At 47.0% G+C, this 21,264-nt stretch overlaps 1 protein-coding gene across 4 annotated transcripts in view; it reads right to left on the bottom strand.

Annotated features, from left to right (window-relative positions):
- fgd4a (FYVE, RhoGEF and PH domain containing 4a) overlaps positions 1-16,184 on the bottom strand; it is a 54,481-nt gene extending 38,297 nt beyond the window's left edge. Inside the window, exons 1-2 of one of the 4 annotated variants that reach the window (XM_086208177.1) lie at positions 9,993-10,196; positions 9,780-9,872 (exon numbers count right to left, since the gene is read on the bottom strand). In XM_086208177.1, the coding sequence (XP_086064303.1) occupies positions 9,780-9,855 (76 nt within the window). In that variant the 5' untranslated portion in view covers positions 9,856-9,872; positions 9,993-10,196. Of the gene's footprint in view, positions 1-9,779; positions 9,873-9,992; positions 10,197-15,862 lie in introns of those variants that run through there. The other 3 variants (XM_086208176.1, XM_086208180.1, XM_086208178.1) reach the window with 3 other exon arrangements.
- Positions 16,185-21,264: the final 5,080 nt, after the last annotated feature.

Here is a 21,264-nt window from a genome sequence, read left to right as displayed (position 1 = left end):
CCCGTTTGGTCAAAACCAGACGCAGCGCCACCAGCCCGGGTGGTGATGTAAAATGCACCGGAAAGTTCCTCGCCGTCAGCCAGTACAAGGGACAAAATTACTCATACTGGGTGACAGTAATCCAGGGATCATTCCCACACAACCTACTGCGAAAAAGTGTGGCAGAGAGAATGGGCCTCGTCGCAAGAGTGGGCGCAGTCAACACAGAGGAGTACAGTGACACCTTCGGGGACATAGGGCTCATGGACTGCGAACCGGTCAAGATAGAACTTAAGGAAGATACTGAGCCCTATGTCACAGCTGCGCCCCGCCGGGTGCCATTTCCCTTGCTCAAGTGGAGGCGGAGCTAAAGCGCATGTTGGCCCTGGGCATCATAGAGGAGGTCACTGAGCCCACTGACTGGTGCGCCGAACAAAAGAACAAAGATGAAGTTAGGGTGTGTGTCGACCTCAAGTGCCTAAATCAGGCCGTCAAGCAACAGAGATACTTGATGCCAACACTCGACGACATCACTCTTAAGTTAGCTAAGGCGAAGGTGTTCAGCACTCTCGATGCATTGAGTGGGTTCTGGCAGATCCCTCTAGAGACCAGTAGCCAGAGACTGACGACATTCATCACACCGATGGGCAGGTTTTGTTTCCTTCAGGATCACATCGGCTCCAGAAATATTCCAGAGACTCATGTCAAACCTGCTGAAAGACCATGATGGAGTCATCATTGTAATGGACGACGTGTTGGTGTTCGGCTCAAGTAAGGAGGAACACGACCGACGTCTGGAGGCGGTCCTACAGACCATCAAGCCATCAGGCCTGAAACTAAATAGGGCCAGATGTCACTTCAGCAAGTCGGAAATAAGCTACTTCAGACACATCATCAGCGCCGAGGGCATAAAGCCGGACAAGAACAAGGTCAGAGCCGTCACAGAGATGCCCAGGCTGAAGAATGTTGGGGAGTTGAGGCAACGGCTGGGATTCATCAACTACCTGGGGAAGTTTATTCCTGGACTCTCAACCATACTGCACCCTGTCACCAACCTGCTCAAGACATAGAATGAGTGGACATGGGGTGATTCCCAAGAGCAGGCACTCAGGAAAGCCAGAGCCATGCTTGCATCGGCACCCACCCTAGCCTACTACGACCCCAGACGCCACACCATGGTCAGCACAGACGCGAGCAGCTACGGCTTGGGGGCAGCACGATTTCAGGACCACGACGGTGAGTTGAAACCAGTCGCTTTCTGCTCACGCACTCTGACAGAAATGGAGAAACGATACTCCCAAATTGAGAAGGAGTGCCCGGCCATGGTGTGGACCTGTGAATGGTTCAGCCGCTATGTGCAGGGCTTGGACGGTTTCATCCTCCGGACAGATCACAAACCCCTGGTGCCATTTATAAATGTGTGTGACCTGGGCAGAGCGCCACTCCGGTGCCAGAGACTTTTAATGCTGTGCACGTCCCAGGAAAACAGCTCATAGTGGCAGACACCCTGTCCAGGAGTCCTTTGAGCCACGAAACAGAGACAGGGACAGAAAAAGATGTTGAGGCCCACATCAGAGCTGTAGTGACCAGCAAACCGATCTCACAGGACAAGCTCGACGAGATAAGAGAAACCACACGGCATGACTCAGACCTCCAGGCCGTCATCAGGAACATCAGAAATGGCTGGCCTCACCGGCTGTGTTTCCCTCCTTCCAGGCCTACTATGCAGCCAGAAACCACCTGTCTGAGTCGGATGGACTCGTCTTCTACCACAACAGGATAGTCATTCCTGCTGAGCTGAGAGCCAACGTCCTGAACAGATCCACAAGGGCCATCAGGGGCTGACAAAATGCAGAGAGAGAGCCAAGCTGTCAGTCTGGTGGCCCGGCATTAGCAGCGACATTAAACAGGTGACACACTGCTATTTTTGCATCGAACACAAATTGAAACAAATACGGGAGCCGCTCAACACCACGCCCCTGCCAGACGGACCCTGGCAGAAGGTTGTGGCGGACCTCTGCGAGCTACAAGGGAAGAGCTATCTGATAGTAGCCTGCTACTACTCCCGCTACATCGAGATGGCTCACCTGCCCTCGACCTCAAGCCGACAAGTCATCAACAGACTCAAAAGCATGTTTGCCAGGTGGGGGATACCACTGGAGCTCATCAGTGACAACGCCATGCAGTTCGCATCTGTGGAGTTCAGAGACTTCAGTAGAGCCTATGGGTTTACCCATTCTACCTCCAGCCCCCATTTTCCACAGAGTAATGGGGCAGCTGAATGTGCGGTCCATTCTGCTAAAAGAATCCTCAAATAGCCGGACCCGTCACTCGCCCTGATGAGCTACTGGGCGACGCCCATCACAGCAACAAGGGCCAGTCCTGCTCAGCTGATGCTGGGTCCCCATGCTGGAAAGAAAACTACGAGCAGACCCTGTTGACCACGACACTGTTCAGCTGAAAGACTCTAAGGCTAAGAAGACTTATGAGTACTTCTACAACCGTTGACACTCTGCCCTCCCACTGCCAGAGCTGCATCCTGGGCAGCCCGTCAGAGTGAGGTTGGATGAAGAGAAAGGATGAGACCCCTGCTGAGGTCATTGGGAGAGCTGCAGAGCCACGGTCCTACCTCATCGGGACCGAGAATGGGATTGTGATGCGACACAACCGGAAACACCTGCAAGCAGTCCCTGAGAACACCGAACTGTCTGACCCACCGGGTCCGACCCAGCCTGCAACAAGTCCCTGCTCCGCTCCGGCCACAGTCGGACCACCATCGAGCGGGGGAGACTGTACCAGCGACTCCTCAGCGGCCCTCTCCCTCCCACGGGGCAGCTAGAGTCACACAGCGAGGCTGGGTGATTCAACCACCACTCAGGTATAGAGATACTTAGTGAGACAGAAGATTAATCAATCGGGTGAGTTCCTGTCTGGTGACTGAGACTGTTTGTTTATTAATAGGAACATCCTAAGTTAAATCCTTTGAGTTGATGCTCTTTACAAAGAGAGTGACACTGAAACATCCCAAAGACTGTTCATGGACTGTTTTATTAAGGTCCATTTTGAGTTAAGAATTACAGGTCACAAGAGACTTTGGAGATGCTTTACTTTGATTCTTCATAAGAATACATGTCCTTGTTTGCAGTCAATGCAGGAAATGTTTGTGTGATTTATGCAATTGATTATTTAGCTTAAAATGTGTTTGCATGTTCATGTACCTCAGTTCCACTCAAAAGGGGAGATGTGTTACCTAGTTAAGCTTCCGTAGTTCTGGCCCTCCAGCTGTGCGCATGCTCAGCGAGATGAACGTAACGTATCGAGCACTGGCGGTCAGTTGCTGTTGTTGTTGTTATGTTGCCTCTCCACACAGTTAATAAAACGTGAGTTAACATGGACACAAATGGTGATGATTAACGTGACACTAGAATCACAAGGAAGTGATGCAGGAGGAAAAAAGATCTCTCACCTATTTGTGAGCAGCTGGACGCATTTTAAGGTGTAGTATTGCTTTAATGCTTTTCAGAACAAACCAAAATAATTTCCAGCTTTTATTTTTTTCCCCCCTTGTTCTGCAAACACTGAGGCAAAACCTCATGTCGCGATTTTTTTTGTACTGGCGGCTCAGTGATGCAGGAGCTAAACACAAAGCAGCTGCTGTCCTAAAAGAGAAGCATGTCAGCACAAACGCAGAAGAATATTAATATTGATATTATCCAGTCAGCTTTTAGCTCTGCTGGTGGAGGAAGAGGCCCAGTTTCATCCAATTTGTTGCACTGTTACACAGCAGGTGCAGAGTTCTGCCTCGATTAAGTTGTTTAGAAAAAAATAGGCTTGTTACAATGATTGGCATGACACACACACACACACACACACACACACACACACACACAGAGTGCCATCTGGCTTTTCCATCAGTGTTTATCTGAGCAGGATTTTATAAGAAAATGACATTTGCCATTTGAAAATCACGTTAGCAAATCAAACTTATAAGACAATACACTCTCATTCATTCTAATCTGAGGTATGGCTTCTCGTTTCCATGGTGACACCTACAAATTAAATGTCCAGTATGCTTTCAGATTAGCTCAAGCATACCGGCTTTTCCATCACGCAGCTGCACACGGACACACGCCACTAATGTATTATTGTAGCGTCCTGTGTGTTGATGTCACAGAGAACGTGTGTGTGTGTGTGTGTGTGTGTGTGTGTGTGTGCGCGCGCTTGTGTATCTGCGTGTGAGACAATGAGCATCACATAAGGAGTGGTGTTACAGCTGTCACCGTCAGTAGTGCAGTGAGTGGCCGGCAGTTTGGAGCTCTGTTCACTCCGGGTGACCTCACAGACAAAGTACAAGAGGCAACGACAAACACTTTGAGCTGCAGTAGTCATGCCGTACTGCCGTGTTGGCAACTGGTGGCATCCAATAAAAAAACACCAATGTAAATTAATTATGATGGGCACACTAATCTACTGTCACAACAATCATGGTTGCCGTTGAACAAATATGTCTATGCAGGGGGAGACGACAGTTTGAGTCCTGTTTCACACACCGACAATGATGTTTGTCAGACTGAAACATTGTGTTTTTGTCCATAAACCAGACTTTCAGTGATTACCTGACTAAACACTTACTAATCATTAGGTTACCACGAACAAGGAACATTTTTGGTTCCTTATTTTAAAGTGTTATCGCCTTTTTTTTTAACCGAGTGCATCGGTGTCGCACACCTTCTGCTACGAGTCACTCGTCAGTTTGTCTGTGAATGAATACTAAATCTCCTCATGACCACAAGCAATTACTTTTCCATAATGAATCGATTAATTTCTGAGTCAAGAAGATATCAAGAAAATTAGAAAATGGTCATTAAAATTTCTCAGAGCCTAAAGCATCCGCTTTGCTTATTTTGTACATCCAAGTCCAAAATTTGTCATAAATGGGAAAAACAAAAGAGACAAGAAAACAACAACAGCAAATTCTGTCAAACGGTGTCACTGAAACAGAAAAGAAATCCGAAAAAAGAAGTTGCCAATTAATTTTCTTTGGATCGACAAACCAGTTAATATAATCAATGAAAAGCATCTCTGATTCCAATCCCCTTTAAAAGAGTCAAACGTGACTGATTTTGTAGGTTAATTGAAATTAGTGAAGCCAGTCAGAAGTCAGTTTTCAAGCATACAACAAAATGTGTACGTGCATATTTAGTCTTTGTGTGTCCGTCTCTCTCTCTCTCTCTCTCTCTCTCACGAACAGACACACACACAGACAAACACACAGTCCACATGACTGCAGCTGCCGTCTTCTTTCCCCACCTCCACCTCCACCATCACATCACCCATCACTCTGCTCATCTTTCCCACCATCATCCATCTTTCTTCTCTGTTCCCCCAGGAGGGAAGAGGGGGAAGGAGGTTGTAGCCCACCATATCTCTTTTAGCAAACCACACACACACACACACACACACACACACACACACACACACACACACACACACACACACACCACTTCATTTGCATCTTCATGAGCACACACACAAGGACAGCCACACTGCGTTTGATTATTTGAGTCCTTGCTGTTTTCATCGACCCTCCCCTCCTCCCGGTGCAACACGCACGTTATGAAGGTCAGTGATGAATGATCGCCATTGTCTGCACACACACATGTCTTTTTAAACACACACACACACACACACACACACACACACACACTACAAAAGCTACAGAGGCCCAGCATACAGGGCACAGAGGCTGAAATGCTGCAGCAGCAGGGCACATCTGACATGAGGCCACGCTATCGTGTCTGGCTGCCTCATCTGAACCGTCCCTGCTGTCAGCCTGAAACCTCAAACCCATAGAAACCAGGCCAAGCGGGCCGAGCAGCGGCATGAGCTGGACAATAACTCAGCCAGACGATTGCATTTATCTCCACCTAATTGATTGAACTATTAGTTTACTGAGTGTTTGAAAACCGCCTCCGCTGCTTTCATTAGCCACCTTAGCTTTCTCTTCTTTCCCCTCAGTGAATGCACAGAATCCATCAGTGAGAGCCGACTCCACATTCGTGCCTCTGTTTTCCAGCAGCAAGTCATATTTTCCTCTTCATCACTAGGATTAGTGCATTAACCCTGTTTTTCTGATATCAACCAAGACACTGAATCATTTATAGAAATGATTACCATCTTTCTTTTCAAAAGAGATCGATTGTAGAGCTGCAGGTCACAGAAAAGCCCACAGTCCAAAACAGCATCCCTCCTTTTAAGTCTCATTCAGTCCACCCATCCCCTCCCACCCCTGTCCTGGGGGTCAATAAGGCAGAAGACCATCATCGAGCACAACAGGGGAAAAAACACTCAAAATGGTGGAGGAGGGCGGAGAGAGAAGAGGTCCAAAAAGAACGGTGCCAGGTCTGCCTGAATGACTGTGTATCAATGACATAAGAACAGGAGGATGTCAAAGAAGAAGAAACGAGGAGAGAAAAGAAAAATAAAATTAGTGGAGACGAAGAGAAAATGAAACAATAATAAAGAAAATATAGAAGGTATCAGCTCGGGTTGCAAAGTAGGTAAATGCAGTGAGGCCTGTGGGATTTCCTTAATGTGCCCAGAGCAACGATCTGTCTGACCTCTGTGTGCAGGATGCAGCTGCCACTCAGAGTCGGTCCCAGCCGTCAAGATCAAGTCCGGGTCAACAGGATGGACTAGTTAGCTTTTACTCCCTTTTACATCGTAAATCACCGCTCTTAACAGGGCGACTCAGCACGCTGACAGCATTTGCCAGCAAGCAGCATGATGAGCACCAGCACACTCAATACATCAGTTCAATACAGTGAGTCAGCGTTGCATGAGTCAGCGTTGCATGTGCTCGGCTAACAGGCTGGCTGACGGGGTGCAGCGAGAAGACAACCTCTGCCCCGGAAAATGATCAACTTCCACGCAGCCATAAATCAGACAATCAGACGTTATCTGAAATGGTTTGAAGCTGTCTGTCTCTGTCAGGAGCGACAGGGAGAAGACAAGAGAAGCCCGTCAGGACATTGAGAGAACAAACACAGGGGCACATTCGTCCTAAAGGAGGTGCAGCCTGTTCAGGTCCCACTGAGCAGACCGATGCTCTCAGCCGTCCCCTCCCTGCTGCTCTCTCAGAGCCAGACTGCGGCTGCTAGTCATCGGTTAGCTGGAACTGCAGGTGTATCTCCATTTGGAAATGACCCTCCAGGGGTCTGTGTGTGTGTGTGTGTGTGTGTGTGTGTGTGTATCGCTTGTCACTTGTCAGTGAAACAATCAAATGATAAGAAATGATGCCGGGACTCCGCCGTGCCGGGAGGAACGCTGATCCAGCAGACAGATAGAATAAACCATAGCAAAGGAAAAATAGATGATGGAAGAGAGGAAGAAAAAGACATCAACCTGGAAGAACCAAGACTAGCAACCACAACCACAGAGTTGTTAAACAAACGTTACTCAATCATGACTCACGTCAGCTGCCCTACCTGACACCCACACTGGTCTGATCCGGATCTTTCTACCTGATTCTTTTTTTTTTTTACTTATTTCCTATAAGCGCACACTGAGCCACTAAAACGAAGCAATTTTGCTGCAGGGATCAATACAGTTTTCTTTTTTTCTGATTCTGACTTTTAAAACTCATTGATTCAGCTCTGCTTGAGCTCCTTCAGCACATAGGAAGAGAACCAACACAGGAAATTAATAAGTAACCACACTAAGAACAATCCATCAGGCCTCTGGAGCCACGCAGAATCCAGATGGGACAAACAAACTGCTGATTTTGAAATGTTTCAAGTCTTGAACGCGTTTCAGCCCAGGGTAACAGAGCAATACAACCCTTTGTTATAATATTACATGGAATATTTTATGGCTACAATATAAAGAACTTTGAAAAAAAAATAGTACCGTAAAACACAGATCAGGATTCAGTCTTGAGAGCAATGCAAACACAAAAAGTGATCCAGTAAAGTCATTTAATCCTGAATTAAAGTCTGTTTATTATCCAGGGCTACTTCCCTCCATCACAATCTTGTTGGAATGGAATTCTGGAACCTCAGTGGCTCGTGCTGGTGTCTTGTAACTAGACACCTTGAGAACTAGACTCTAGTTCTCAAGGTGCCCCAGGTTTGCTCTGAACTTGCCCAATCTGCATTTTCCTGCTGGGCCTCGCTCACAGAATGACAGCAAAGATTGAAACATTTCCTTCTGTTGCGGATTACGAGAGTTGCACGTTTTAGTTGAATACTTCTGGATTCTATTTTACTTTTTCCGCATAGCAGCACAATTCCAACAATTTGAGGAATAATGGGGAAACTTTGTAGCGATATGGCACGGCCCCACACCTGCCTGTTGAGTACCGTTCATCTCAGAACCTGCCTGATGACGCAGTACGAGTGGAAGGATCAGATCAAATACCATCAGTTCAATTCGTCATGGACCCAAGTATCGATACGTCAGGGTGTCAGGAACGTCTTTACCAACAGTTCTCAACACATCACCAGTCATTGATCAAAGACTATAAAAGAACCAGACAAGGCCTCAATGTGGAAGTGCCTTAAACCTGCATTCTTTCAAACAGACACAAGGGGGCGGCACTAAAGTGAAAACAGATGAGAGAGCAGCATGTGCCTGCTCAGTGATTGACAAGTCGCCGCCACCATGGGGACCTGCCAGTCAGAATAGATTTGTCACGACTCATAACTGCTCTCAGTCAGAGTGATGAGCTGCACCACTACCACGAGCTACCACACATCTTAATATTCAATTACTCTCCACACACACACCAAGTTTTCCAAACTTATCCTTTTTTGTTCAGTCTTGAAGGCCAGAATAAAAACTAGTTGAAATTGAAAACAAAAGGTATTGGCTACACACACACACTGATTCTGACAAGTTGTGTTATTTTTGCAGCTTGTGACACCGTCTCCCACATCGAAACAATGAGCGTGGTGAAAGGCCCCGGGGCCGCTGCTGTTCCCAGCCTTTTCCTTCCTGCCAGTGGGAATGAAGGCAGAATGCCTCACAGTGTTTCCTCTTTTCAGCTTTTAAATCAGGGTGACTCACCCTGGTGCTCCAACAATACACACTGCACGAAGAAAGGTGCACCGTTGAGGGGCTGCCATTTTCCAACACACATACATGCCCTTCCATGCTGCATATAAACACACACAACAGTTGGGTAACGGGCCTTCAGGGATGTTGGCCAAAAGGCCAGACTGGTTGAAGAAGGGTCTTACGGGGGGGGTGGTTCCCAGGCCTCCCAGAACAAAACTCTTTTTTTTCCCCAATGTGGTGGATTTAAATGCCCCCTCAGACTGCGCTCTATTGCAAGCCGGTCCTCACGGAGACACATGAAGCAGCTCAGGGGATCAACATGTTCCCCCAATTCTGCTGGATCTAAAAAAATACTACAAAAAAAAACAACATTCCCATCAGGAACCCCCTGGCAACAACAAGAATCTGAACCAGAATGCCAATTCCAGAGAGGGGGAACCTTTAAAGATAGCCTGTTTTGTTCACATTTTGCCACAAACCACATGGTCAGCGGGAACAGCAGCAGAGTGGAAAATAAATGATGCGCATGGGAGAGCAGCCAGCTGATAAGGCTGGAGGAGGAATCTGGCTCACTGGGAGCACAGCAAATTATTTAAATGGTAGTCAGGCAAGGACAATAAAGCAGGCCGATGAGGACAGGAATGGTGGACGGCAATGAGGGATGATTCACAAACAGAAACACACTTCATCCTTCATGTTTTGTTAGCATCAAGTGTTCTTCAGCCAAATAGCTGAGATCTTACCATAACAGCAGAGAAGACGCATCTTTATGTTTAGACCTTTCCGCCTCCAAACCCAGTACTTGCGCCGTCGTTTCATTGTCAGTCCAGTGTCTTCTTTTAAAAAAAAAAAGAAGTGGGAAAGATGATCACCTAACACATACGGTATACTAATCTGATGACATCCTGACTGCGCTGTCCGGCCTGCGCTCCCTGTACTGGTTTTGGTTCGCCTACCTGATGCGATATGGCTCAGATGGGATCTCCCACAACGGGTGGCCGGGCAGTCCACGCTGAGCCAGTGAGGTCACCAGTGGAATGGTCAATGAGGAAATGGATGTCTAGAACACACCTCTGTTTGGCTCCTTCTCTCCTTCCTTCCCTTCCTCGCCCAGTGAGCTGAGGCAGAGGGAATCCTGACTGGATGCTACACTGACACTCCCAATACTAAAGAGAGACGGACGAGTCACCCACCAACACCTTCACGTCTTCCTGTCCTCTTGCACAGGGGAAGTCCTTCATTTCAGAAAGGTGAGGGAAAAAAAGCAGAAGAGTGTGTCGCAATCTGCTTCACGTCTTACTTCTTGTAAAGTTCCTTCCTCAAAGGGCCAGACCCACAGGACTGTGTTCTCCTTTACTGAGGTAAAAGCGCGTACAGCAGCTTACTGGAAAGAACCTCACTAGCTAACAATGCCACTCAAGAGCAGGGGAAACAACGCGCTGTAGCCAGGAAACACGTGGCGAGACAGACAGAATGACCTGGCTGCAGCACAGCAGAGAGGGATGAGACTGGGGGGCACAGCACTGAGCACAACAAGGTTTTAGGATGTAATACCAGAAGATTTATGGATGATCCCTAAAGCAATACGTCTTGACATTTTTTTTCTTGGTACTCTATCAACAATAAATACATAAATAAATAATAAATAAATATATACACACATAAAACCAGGCTTCCAGCACTGCAATATACCAGAATGAAATGGGGTCGTGACCCACAGGTGATATGGCAGCTCTGATTCAGCGTGTTCAATAATAGTGAGCCACTGGGCGACTCTGCAAACATTATTCTAATAAACTGGAATGAAAAATTGGAAACACTTCTGACTTCACTTGTCCATTATCAATATAATGTGATGTACATGTACATTAGTACTACTACTACTAGTACTACTAGTACTAGTAGTAGTAGTAGTGTATTTACCTTGATTTTGAAAGTGTCAGTATCAAAATATGATAATGGAGGAGGAGTCAACTGACTTTATTCTTCACACATTTATACAAGCAGACCAAAAGTAGCCCATTGTGTGTGTGTGTGTGTGTGTGTGTGACTGAAAATGTGTCTGTTAGTGCCAAACTTTTAAGAGTTTGAATATTAATTGATCATTTTGCTGTGGAATCTAAAACATAGAGCATGCTTGCTTGTTTTCCAGACGTGACCGTCCTCACCTGCTCCCCTCACCTCGACACACACTCAACGCCCCCACCTGCTGCTCAGTGAGTGAAACATTTCCTAGCATTTACCTCCACCTACTGGACAAATTTGAAAACTGCAGCACTGCAGGCTTGAGCGCAGACGCAGGCTTGAGGGTTTATGAGTCCACACCTACCGAGACCAGAGTGAGCAAACCTACGACCACCTCCACACCTCTGCTACAGTCAGAGGACACACACACCTTTTGTAATGTGCTGCATAGATGAAGATGATTTAGAAAATAAGGGTCGGTAGCCACTTCCCTTGAGCTTTGTTCGTCAACTCATGCCATGTTTTAGACAACAGCTTAGAAAATCGTTGAATTACAGGGAACAATTTTTCCTCAGTCTTGAGATTGACGTGCAGACTCGGGTCAGGGAGGCTCTTGAAGTTTGAGGCGCAGCTCGACACTGAGCAAGACCAGACAAGCCGCTGAAGGATGTACATCCACACGGCTGTGTGTGTTGGAGAGAGGCTGACGCCGCTCATCACTCCGAGCCCACCAGCAAGCAGAGAGGAACACTGCGGAGGGCTCACATTCATGGCTTCATTCAGTTTTTCTCCGGCCGTGGATGGAACTACTGGTCAGATAAATATGCAGTTTTGAAAGTGTAACGTGATTGACAGGTTAATGAGTTTTAACAGCACTTGATTTTTGTGAGTGGTCATGATGAAGGACTATTCGTGTAAGTGTTGGACTTCGTAGCAGATCGGTTGTGTTCCCTGCCACAAGCGTTCCCTGTCGTTGTACTGCTACCCTCTATGAGCGGAAAGAGGTTATGACGTCAGTGTTGTTTGTTCGTTCGTTCGCCTGTCAGCCGGTAGAACTGCACTAAAACTACCGAGGGGAGGAGCAAGAGTGACAGAAGACGTTTTAGTGACAGGATGTTCAAAGGCTACAGTGACATCACGCATTGTTAGTTAGCGTCCAATACGCAGCCCAAGGTTCTGTGAGCAAAAGTGAACCGCAACCTTTTGGTTCTGCAAGTGAACCGATGTTCTCATGTGAAAAGTGTTGGAAAGTAAAAAGGCAATATTTACATATAATATGTATATTTGCTCGAGTGCTGTACTTGTATCCGTAGGCTACTGTGCTTGAGTCTTTGCATGCTAGGGGACTGTACTTCTACTCCACCACTCGTCTCAGGAAATATTGTACTTTTACAGAAGAACGTGTCAAACCTGATGAAGACGATGTTCCGTCGAGAGCACCAGAGTACAAAAACATCCTTAGAAGTACATTTTAGTGAAGTCAGCATCAAATACTTCTAGACTTTTACTTATAACTTTGAAAGGACATGTTTATTTTACAAGAGGGCTATTTTATCTTGATCCATTTATCTTTATCTCCAGGGTAAAAAGTACAAGTACTTGCACAACAGTAACCACACAGGAAATGAGAGTAAAATACAGATTTTTCAGCTGAGCTGCAGGTCTGCCGAGCAGTCGCTCCCCTACAGGAGGTTCTACCCGCACGTTCTACTCCAAGACCCTGAGACCTACGACCAGCAGCACCTCCACATGCATGCACTCCAATGATACCAGAATCTCTGAGGGACACCACAGACTAATGACATCTATCGGCAGTCTCCTGTCTTTCGTGACGATAACACCGAGGTCGTATCAGTCGGAAACATCAAAATGATCAAACTCGGAATTTTCCCCTCTGAATGAACTTTGAGTTGAACTCCCATTTTTAGGTTTGCTTTCACGCACAATAACATCAGCGAGCGCAGGATCAAAAGACACAGGAGAGCTTTTTAAAAAATATCTGCTTCTGCTCACTGGTCTGTATTCCTGTGGACTATTTGTGTTTATCATGAGATATTTTTATACTTGGCAATGGAAGTCTGGCGCCTCAGAGAAGCAGCCCTCGCGTTTCTGGTGGATGTATTTGCTTCTGGAGAATGAGGACTGACCTTTTTAAAGAGCTACGTCAGCATTTACAGAAAAGAAATATCGCATTAAGAGTCTTTAAGAGGTTTTGGTGATTCCACTGAACGCTCAAGTCTCTTCTTTGCTCAACAACAGTGATGCAGAAGCATTTGAAACTCGTACATTCCGGAATGTGCAAATTTGGAAGCTTATAAACTTTTTTAGCTATAGGACAAAATAAGTTAGAGAATATCGCCAGAATTCCAGTCTAGTGCATCCTTCTATCTTCCTATAAAATGAAAAAATCTGTCCGTCCCTCCCGTCATTCCTTCATCCACCAATCGATCCAAGTCCACTTAGCTCCTCGCCATGTTGCTGTGGATCAGCATACTGAGGACGCAGGATGCGGCCCTGCACAGGCGGGGCAACCCCGCCGCTCAGCAACAAGATGGACGATCAGACGCTGATCATCAGGACACAGACATGTGTCCAGAACTGCTCAGTCATGGTTCTATGCAGAACACAGTTCTTCAAACCTTGTATTTGACTCAAGAATCCAACTACAAAATGCGATTGATTGATCTGTCCGCCCACATTCATTTATCTTTTCATCCATTTCCAACAAAACTAGGGTTTTCACCCATTATGACAAGACGGAGACACAAAGAATGCTTTCCTGCCTTCTCCTGAATATACCAGTCTGTGGTCTGCAAGGTCACAACAAGAATATTGTTGTGAATATTGTGGTGTGCGTCCTCCAGTGTGAACTAGTCGACTGAAACATCATTTTCTGGTGTAATCACGGGCGCTTTCTCATGTGGTGCAGCCACAGACATGCGTCCCATCCAGTGCAGTCATGGAAGGAGCAGCACAAGGAGGCTCTGTAACTTGCAGAGCTGAAGCCAGAGGAGGACAGGACAGTAAGAGGGCTCAGTTCAGGATGAGTGTGCCCCAGTGCAGCCAGCGACACAATGCCAGCAGCAGCAGTAGGCTACCAGGCCACACAGCACCTGATTCATACAGTCCCACTGCCCCCGTTCCAGAGGCTCCAAACAAACAGCCTCATTATTGTGGACCGATGCAGATGTCCTCACAGCCCCACCAGCTCCAACCTACTCGCCCGAAGCTGTGTGGACTCACTTCGCCGTGCTGAGACGGCAAACACAGAGAGACATCTCACGTATACGCGCTCAGTGGAGCGGCGTTTCCCAGCTCAGCGCACGCTCATCCAACCACAGACACAAAACAAACACAGCCATTTGAGGTGTTGTAATTCCAGGAGTGAATCATGTTCAAATGTGAGCACACAACAGCTTTCCTGACACAGAGGCGCATGAAGGGTCGTGCAACAGAGGATCGACAGCTTAACAATGCAAAAGACAATATTCAGAGAGAATGGATCACAATTAAAGGACATCAGAATTAAAGGTCTCCCATCCTTTTTCTATTTTTTTTTTGGGTGGGGGGTGGGATATACTTATGTGCTTTTTTTAGACCCAGACACCAGATAGAGACCCTTGTGTCCTCTCCGGACCATCAGACATAGTTGGCTTAGCTGCGCCAACAGAGGGGCAGTGGAAATACGTCTCAGAGGTCAAATGCATTTTGCTCCTGAGAGGTCTTTGCCTGCATTACTAGAACAAGAGTTGTGTTAAACTTTCGCTGTGGAAACTTTACAAAATTACAAGATGCTGCTATTTTGAACTCAGATACACACTTGGAGCTCCTGTCCTGAGTGGCTGCAGGGATTTGGCTTTTGCAGACGACCAGAGGAGCGACTGCTGGCCCTAAACATGAGCGCGCTTGGAAGGCAGGATGAGGAGGATGACTGCTGGAAAACTGAATGCATTTGATGCCTTTGAGATAGTTTTCCCAGAAGTCCCCCCCCCCCCCCCCCAAAAAAAAAACCCAGTAGTCCTTTCACAGAAATTACTACTTAACTCGAGCAGGAAAAAAATAATATTTTATCAGTTCACGGATTAAACATTGAGACGACGTGCAAAAGTCATGAAAATTGGAAGTTGCACATAAAAACCGAAATAATGGCCTTTATTGCTTCAAAAAAACAAACTCAAATGAGTTTAATTGGTCAGTCAGACACCAAACGGGAGTCAACGTGTTGCGCGGGACGTAATGAGGACACTGAGCAGCTGATCCTGACAGCAACCATTCAAAGACCTGTCTGGTCTTGAGAGCAGCGCTATCAAGCAGAGAGCAAAGTCCCGACCAAAGCTCCATGCAGTATCGTGGGCTCGGCTGCGTGTTTGCACTGGCGTTCCACCAGCACCTCCCGCCTCCTGCGCACAGGTCCCTGCAGTGCTGACATGTTCTCTGAGGACCCTCTGACCAGGATTAAAGTCATCTAGGCTTCACCTCTGCCACAATAATGCTTCTGAACGTGTCCCTCGCACTAGAGCAGAATACTTCCCGGGAAGAAACGGGAAATAACAGGAGTCCTGCAGCTTACAGTAGGTTCCAACGAGCTGGGACCTGCCCTGAAAACCGTCACAACTGCTGAGCAGCAGGAGCGAGGTGCAAACAAGACGGCGGCTGCAGAGAGGGTGCGTCACATGCGGGTCATTCTCTGCTTACCGAGACTACACACTGACGAAAGCTATCGATTAGAGCTGAGTGACCCTGAGTCACCACGGAGCTGCTGGCCAAAACAGCGAGGACAGAAACCTCCTGAGAGTGAGCAGACGCAACAGAAGTTTGTGTGTAAGTGCACAGTAAACCACCACGCGATGCTTGAATTTACCTACAACTTCTGCTTCTTCTTGCTCCACAGATGCTTGACTTCGGGGCTTCCTGCGAAAAGCGACCCTGCTAAATCCGTCCATTCTTCTGTGTCAGCGAGTGATCCAGCATCCAGTTACACACACACACACACACACACACACACACACACACACACACACACACACACACACACGTTAAAAATTGGTTTAAAAAGCGCGATTCTCTCCTCACAGAGGCGCAGCCCGTAATAAACACGCCAGGACACCTGAGCACACTCGGTTCCGGTAGATGAGTAACAGAATGTGACAGGTGGGTCAGCTCCTACACACACTCACACACGCTTACACAAAAACACACTTCTCCTTCTAAAGTCACCTGGATTGGGGTGTATCCCAAACCCCGCCCCTCGCTCCGCTTCGCTCTTGGTAGAGCGCGCCACGCGCGCGCGCGCTCACACAAACACACACTGATGGAGTGGTTGGTCTCTGGTTCCACTTTAGGCTGTGCAATAAATGCGTCGGGTAAATTAACACATCATTTCTAGATGGTCTAGATTGGCCTTCAAAAGTTTTGTTTTTAATATTTTTTAAGGTTGTCTTGTTTTGATAACTTTCCAAAAAAAATGTATTAAAAAAAAAGCAAACGTGTTGGATGTAATTAGCTGGTCATATCTTCACGTCTCATACTCTCATTTTAAAATGGGATTTTTTTTATTTATTTATTTTTTTGATATTTCCTTGAGAAAAAAAAAAAAAGCATTGGCCTGTGGAGTGTAACCTTTTTTAGCGACAGTGGTGATGAGGATGCTCCTCCTAGAACCCTCATTCAATGATGACTTTGAAACGCTGTTGCAGTCCTGTGGATTCACCAGTTGACGGATGGCCCAGGGATCACGCAGGGACCACATTCATGTTCCAAAACTTAAAAATACATTTATTTTACAGACCGACCGGACACGACTGGAGCAGAAAAGTAAAAAGGGAACAAATGGGCCCTCTTTACGAGGAATGTTTGAATGTACAGTACTTTCAACATCTTCCCTTGAGCTATGATAGCAATGTTGAGTGGTTCATTGTTTTGTTTGTGTTGATATTATTATCATGGATCCATGCGCTGACGTGCCACCAGCTGAGGGTCCTGGGTGGAGGCGGGTGACGTGGCTGAGGCCCAGGTAGCAACTGCTGCATCCTTCGCATGTACTTGTGATTTTTAAGCTCTTTTTGTAATCATGACTTGTGATTGTGTGGACCTGCTCTGCACTTGTGACGTCCATTCTCACCCACGCTGGACGGAGACCAGCTGCCCATCACGACTTGACGTTACCACTGGTAGGTGTCCACTGATGCGGAGTTTTTTGCTCTGGCAGGAGGGGCCAAGTGTGCGTGCACGCACACTCACACACACACACACACACACACACACACACACACACACTGGTCATGTGGATGGTGGTTCTATGAATTCGGCGTGAGAGCCACCTCCACTTTGATTGAAACTTCACCCTGACACTCTGGCTCTCCCAGCCGTCTTCATTTGATACTTCAGTAAATCCTCTCTCAGGGCGTCACCAACAGGCCTGTGAAGGGAAACCACGGTGACGGGGCGACACCGCCGATTGGTCGTCCTGGGCAGGGGGACGGGCCCAACTAAAAGGTCAGGTCTTTTAAAATTCCTCGCACAAGATTGAATTGAACACAACAAAACCAAACACCAACTGATTCACCAAGTCGAGCCAAGTCGTGGTGTGCACAGACAGCTGCTGACATCGGGGTTAATCTCTGACAACCAAGTGTGTGGTTCATTGAGGTGCGGGGGGAGAGAGGACACTCGACAGCGTCTGTGCGTGTGTTTGTATGATTTGTAACTTGAGAGACACAAACAGTGGTGGAGAAAACCCACGTTAGAATTGTCAGCTATCAACCGTACGTGACTATTGTTTAACAAATTAATATTGTAGCAAGCTGGATCTCATTCAAAAGAATTGAAGTAGACCCAATGTAGTTACTTCTTCTGACAACTCCTGTCCTCAGACAGCGCATGACAACAGGAAGTGCCCTTTTTTTAACAACTGCAATGGAACATTTGCAAAGTTCACGTTGGAGGGATGTACTTGATTGTAACGTAACTAATGGTGCGGAGTACTTTTCCCCACAATCACAGCTGTAACCCACTTCAACACTGCAGCTCCAATACAATGAACAGTAACACCAGTGAATGTGTGCTAGATAATGTTAATCTTGGTTTTGAACATCAATAAACCTGCACTATGTCTGTAACACACTGCATGCTGGGAACTCTGCCAACCTACCACCATTGCTCCCCCATAGTGAATGATAGGTTTTTTTTTTTTTTTTTACTGTAGTTTATTGTAGTTTCTTCTATTTATTGCTGTGTAATATTTTTCTGCTGCTACTTCTCTTCTTCCGCTGCTGTCACAGTGCCAATTTCCCCGCTGTGGGACCAATAAAGGTTCTTCTTATCTTATCTCCTCTGAACAAATCCTGCTGGAACAAAACAGAAATAATACAAGCATTGTTTTAGAAAGCAAAACTACAAGCATTACAATTAATAATTAACGAAAAGAAAAGGCCGCAGCCGGAAACAATTGGAAACCCCAAAAGAACAATCACCTCATGCGCATGAATCCAAATCAAACTCAAGAACTCAAAGTTGAGTTGAAGCATTTGTTGTGCGTGAAGAGAGGAATTGTCTGATGATCGGTGTGGCGTGTTGAGAAGTTGCTGAAGTGTTTGATTGCGTGCTTTGTGAATAACTGGTTTTATTGTTCATACACTGCAATGACTTTGGGCTATGCTGTATAGGCCCCTACTTTGTAAAGAGGAGTTTAATGCTGTGCGAGCGGACAGCAGCAATCTGATGCGGACTCTCTGAAGGGTGAACGAGATGGAACACTCGCGTGGAAGGCGTCCTCCCTCAGGTGACAGCAGCTTGTGACTATGAGGAAAATTGTTGCTGTGGCAGGCGAGAAACAGGCGCAGCCGGGAAGTTCACCCATCAGAAGTCGAGAGCAGACTGAGAAAAGGTAGATTTGAGTGGCTCCGCCCATCATTCCCACACAGGCACACACACTCACACACACACACACTAAAAATAGCTAGGTGCAGTAGCTTGGAACCCCCACCCAGCTCCTCCTCCGACTGCGAAAGTCAGACTGAGAGTTTTTTCATTTTTTTTACAGCTAAAACTTAAAGGAGAACAGAAGAGCAATGTTTCGAAACAAAATCCTACAAACCTAATAAAACCCTCAAACACACAGCAATTGAAATACGACCCGACACCCCAGTGGCCTTCGTGGGGTGCACCCCGACGTGTTAAAGGAAGTTCAGAACACTTCAGAAAAGTGGGAAAAGCACACCATGGGCTTGGAATATGCGTGGCCAGATGGAGGCTGACGTCCCCCACCGGGGTCGCTGACCAAAGCTGCAGCACAAGATAGGCTGAAGTTAAACCCTCAATCAGTGCTCAATCAGTGCGGGGGCTGAAGTCTCAGTTGGATGCACTCAAAGTGAGTTGTTCATGTAAGATGTCAACTTACTACTTCCTAGATTTAAGGCTATTGGAGTACAAACTGAATATTGTTGCAAGGAGAGAGAGTGATGGTGGGGCACAGGTGAACTTACATGTGGGGAGAAGCTGCTGGCGAATTCTGTCAAAAGTGGTGTTTATTGTGCTTATTGTGTTCATGTTTAAGAGAAGCAAACAAAAGGGTTGACCCTAGCATGACCCTAGCATGACCCTAGCATGGCCCGAATGACGGGAAGAGAAAAACATTTCTGACATCCAGCAAAAAAAGCAAACTGCCAGAAAATCAATGGAACAACATGGGTGTCAAACGTATGATATTACCTTGAGGCCAAACCTAAGAAAACCTGACTGACACTGATGGACAGTATCCAGTATTAATTGAGGGAGCTAAGGGGCAATATGTGCCATGGCAAATGCTCGGCCTGGCTGGGCTGGTTAGTCGGCTGCCTGATATCCATGATGGTGCAAACAAATGGATCAGAACTTTTGAGGAAGAGACCCAGGGCAAACTGCTGGCCCTGGGGGCATTGAAGCTACATGGGCACAGTGTTGTGGGGTCCCTGCTATGGAAAACATACTAAGAACTTGCATCACTGAGTGGATGTTGAGCCCAAAGCAGATGGAAATGAGTTAAAGAATCAAGACACAAGGCAAAATCACAAGCCGCAGTCGTGGCAACAAAAGACACCCAAGTCATAAAGGAGCAGCAGAGTGAGCTCACGGCACCCATGATGGTGGTGGAAGCGAGGAATGCGGCGCCTCCCCAGCCAATGGGACAACCGCCACAGCCTTTTTTTACAGCTCCCCATGCTCAGCCACCACCAGTGGTCAATGTCTATCAACAACACCTGACGTGCAGCATCCCGGTCATCATTATAAGGGGTCGTACCAGTCTCAAGGGATGAACAGAAGAGGTGGTTGCCCAAGGGCATGTTGAAACTGTGGTGAACCCGGATATTTTGCTGATCAGTGCCAGCACCCTTGAGCTGGTGAGGATTTTCACAGTGGCCGCAGCCGGTCCTGGCGGGGTGGAGCTAGAGGCCTGGTAAACCCATGGACGGGGCCCAATTATGGCCTCGGGCCGCCAAGAGAATCCTAATGGGAAGGGTCACTTCCCAGCTTTCATCATGGGGGCTGGTGAAGCAATAAAGCAGCTGATCCCCATTACTGTCCATCCATCCATCCATCCATCCATTTTCTACCGCTTCTCCTATTAAGGGGGTGGAGCCTATCCCAGTAGCTTTCAGGTGAGAGACACCCTGGACGGGTCACCAGTCCATGGCAGGGCCAACACATAGAGACAGACAACCATTTGCTCTCCCAGTCACACCTACAGTCAATTTAGAGTCTGGATTAACCTCGTCCCCTCTTGATGTCTTTGGACTGTGGAGGAAGCTGGAGTACCAGAGAGAACCCAGCAGGAACAGGGAGAACATGGAGACTCACACAGAAAGACCCTGTGCTCCAGCCGGGGCTTGAACCTGGAACCTTCTTGCTGTGAGGCGACAGTGCTGACCACTGCTCCACCGTGCTGCCCCTCCCCATGACAGCTCCAGTGAAAATTACCACTAATGAGGCTGAAACCAAAATTCCAATATTAGTATCAAGCCAAACTCCAATCCACTATTAGGAAGAGATTCCCTGTGTAAATTAAAACATTAAAATTTGGTGCTCTCCCTTTGGAGTGCATGTGGATCAAGAAGGCCTGGACTGTCAGATGACGATGAGTTGATTGACCGAGGGAAATTTCTACAGCAGTAGAAACGGTGTTGGAGAAATGGGGAAGATACTTTCAAGCTCAAATCCCAAAAGCCTCTGAATCATCATTTGACTCCCACTGTACCACTGTCTATGATGAAACAAAAAGTGAAAAGA

The sequence above is a fragment of the Aulostomus chinensis genome, chromosome 7 (assembly GCF_037954235.1).
Source record: "Aulostomus chinensis isolate RoL2024-O1b breed Wild chromosome 7, RoL_Achi_v1.0, whole genome shotgun sequence".
Lineage (NCBI taxonomy): Eukaryota > Metazoa > Chordata > Actinopteri > Syngnathiformes > Aulostomidae > Aulostomus > Aulostomus chinensis.
This window is presented reverse-complemented; position numbering and strand designations above follow the sequence as displayed.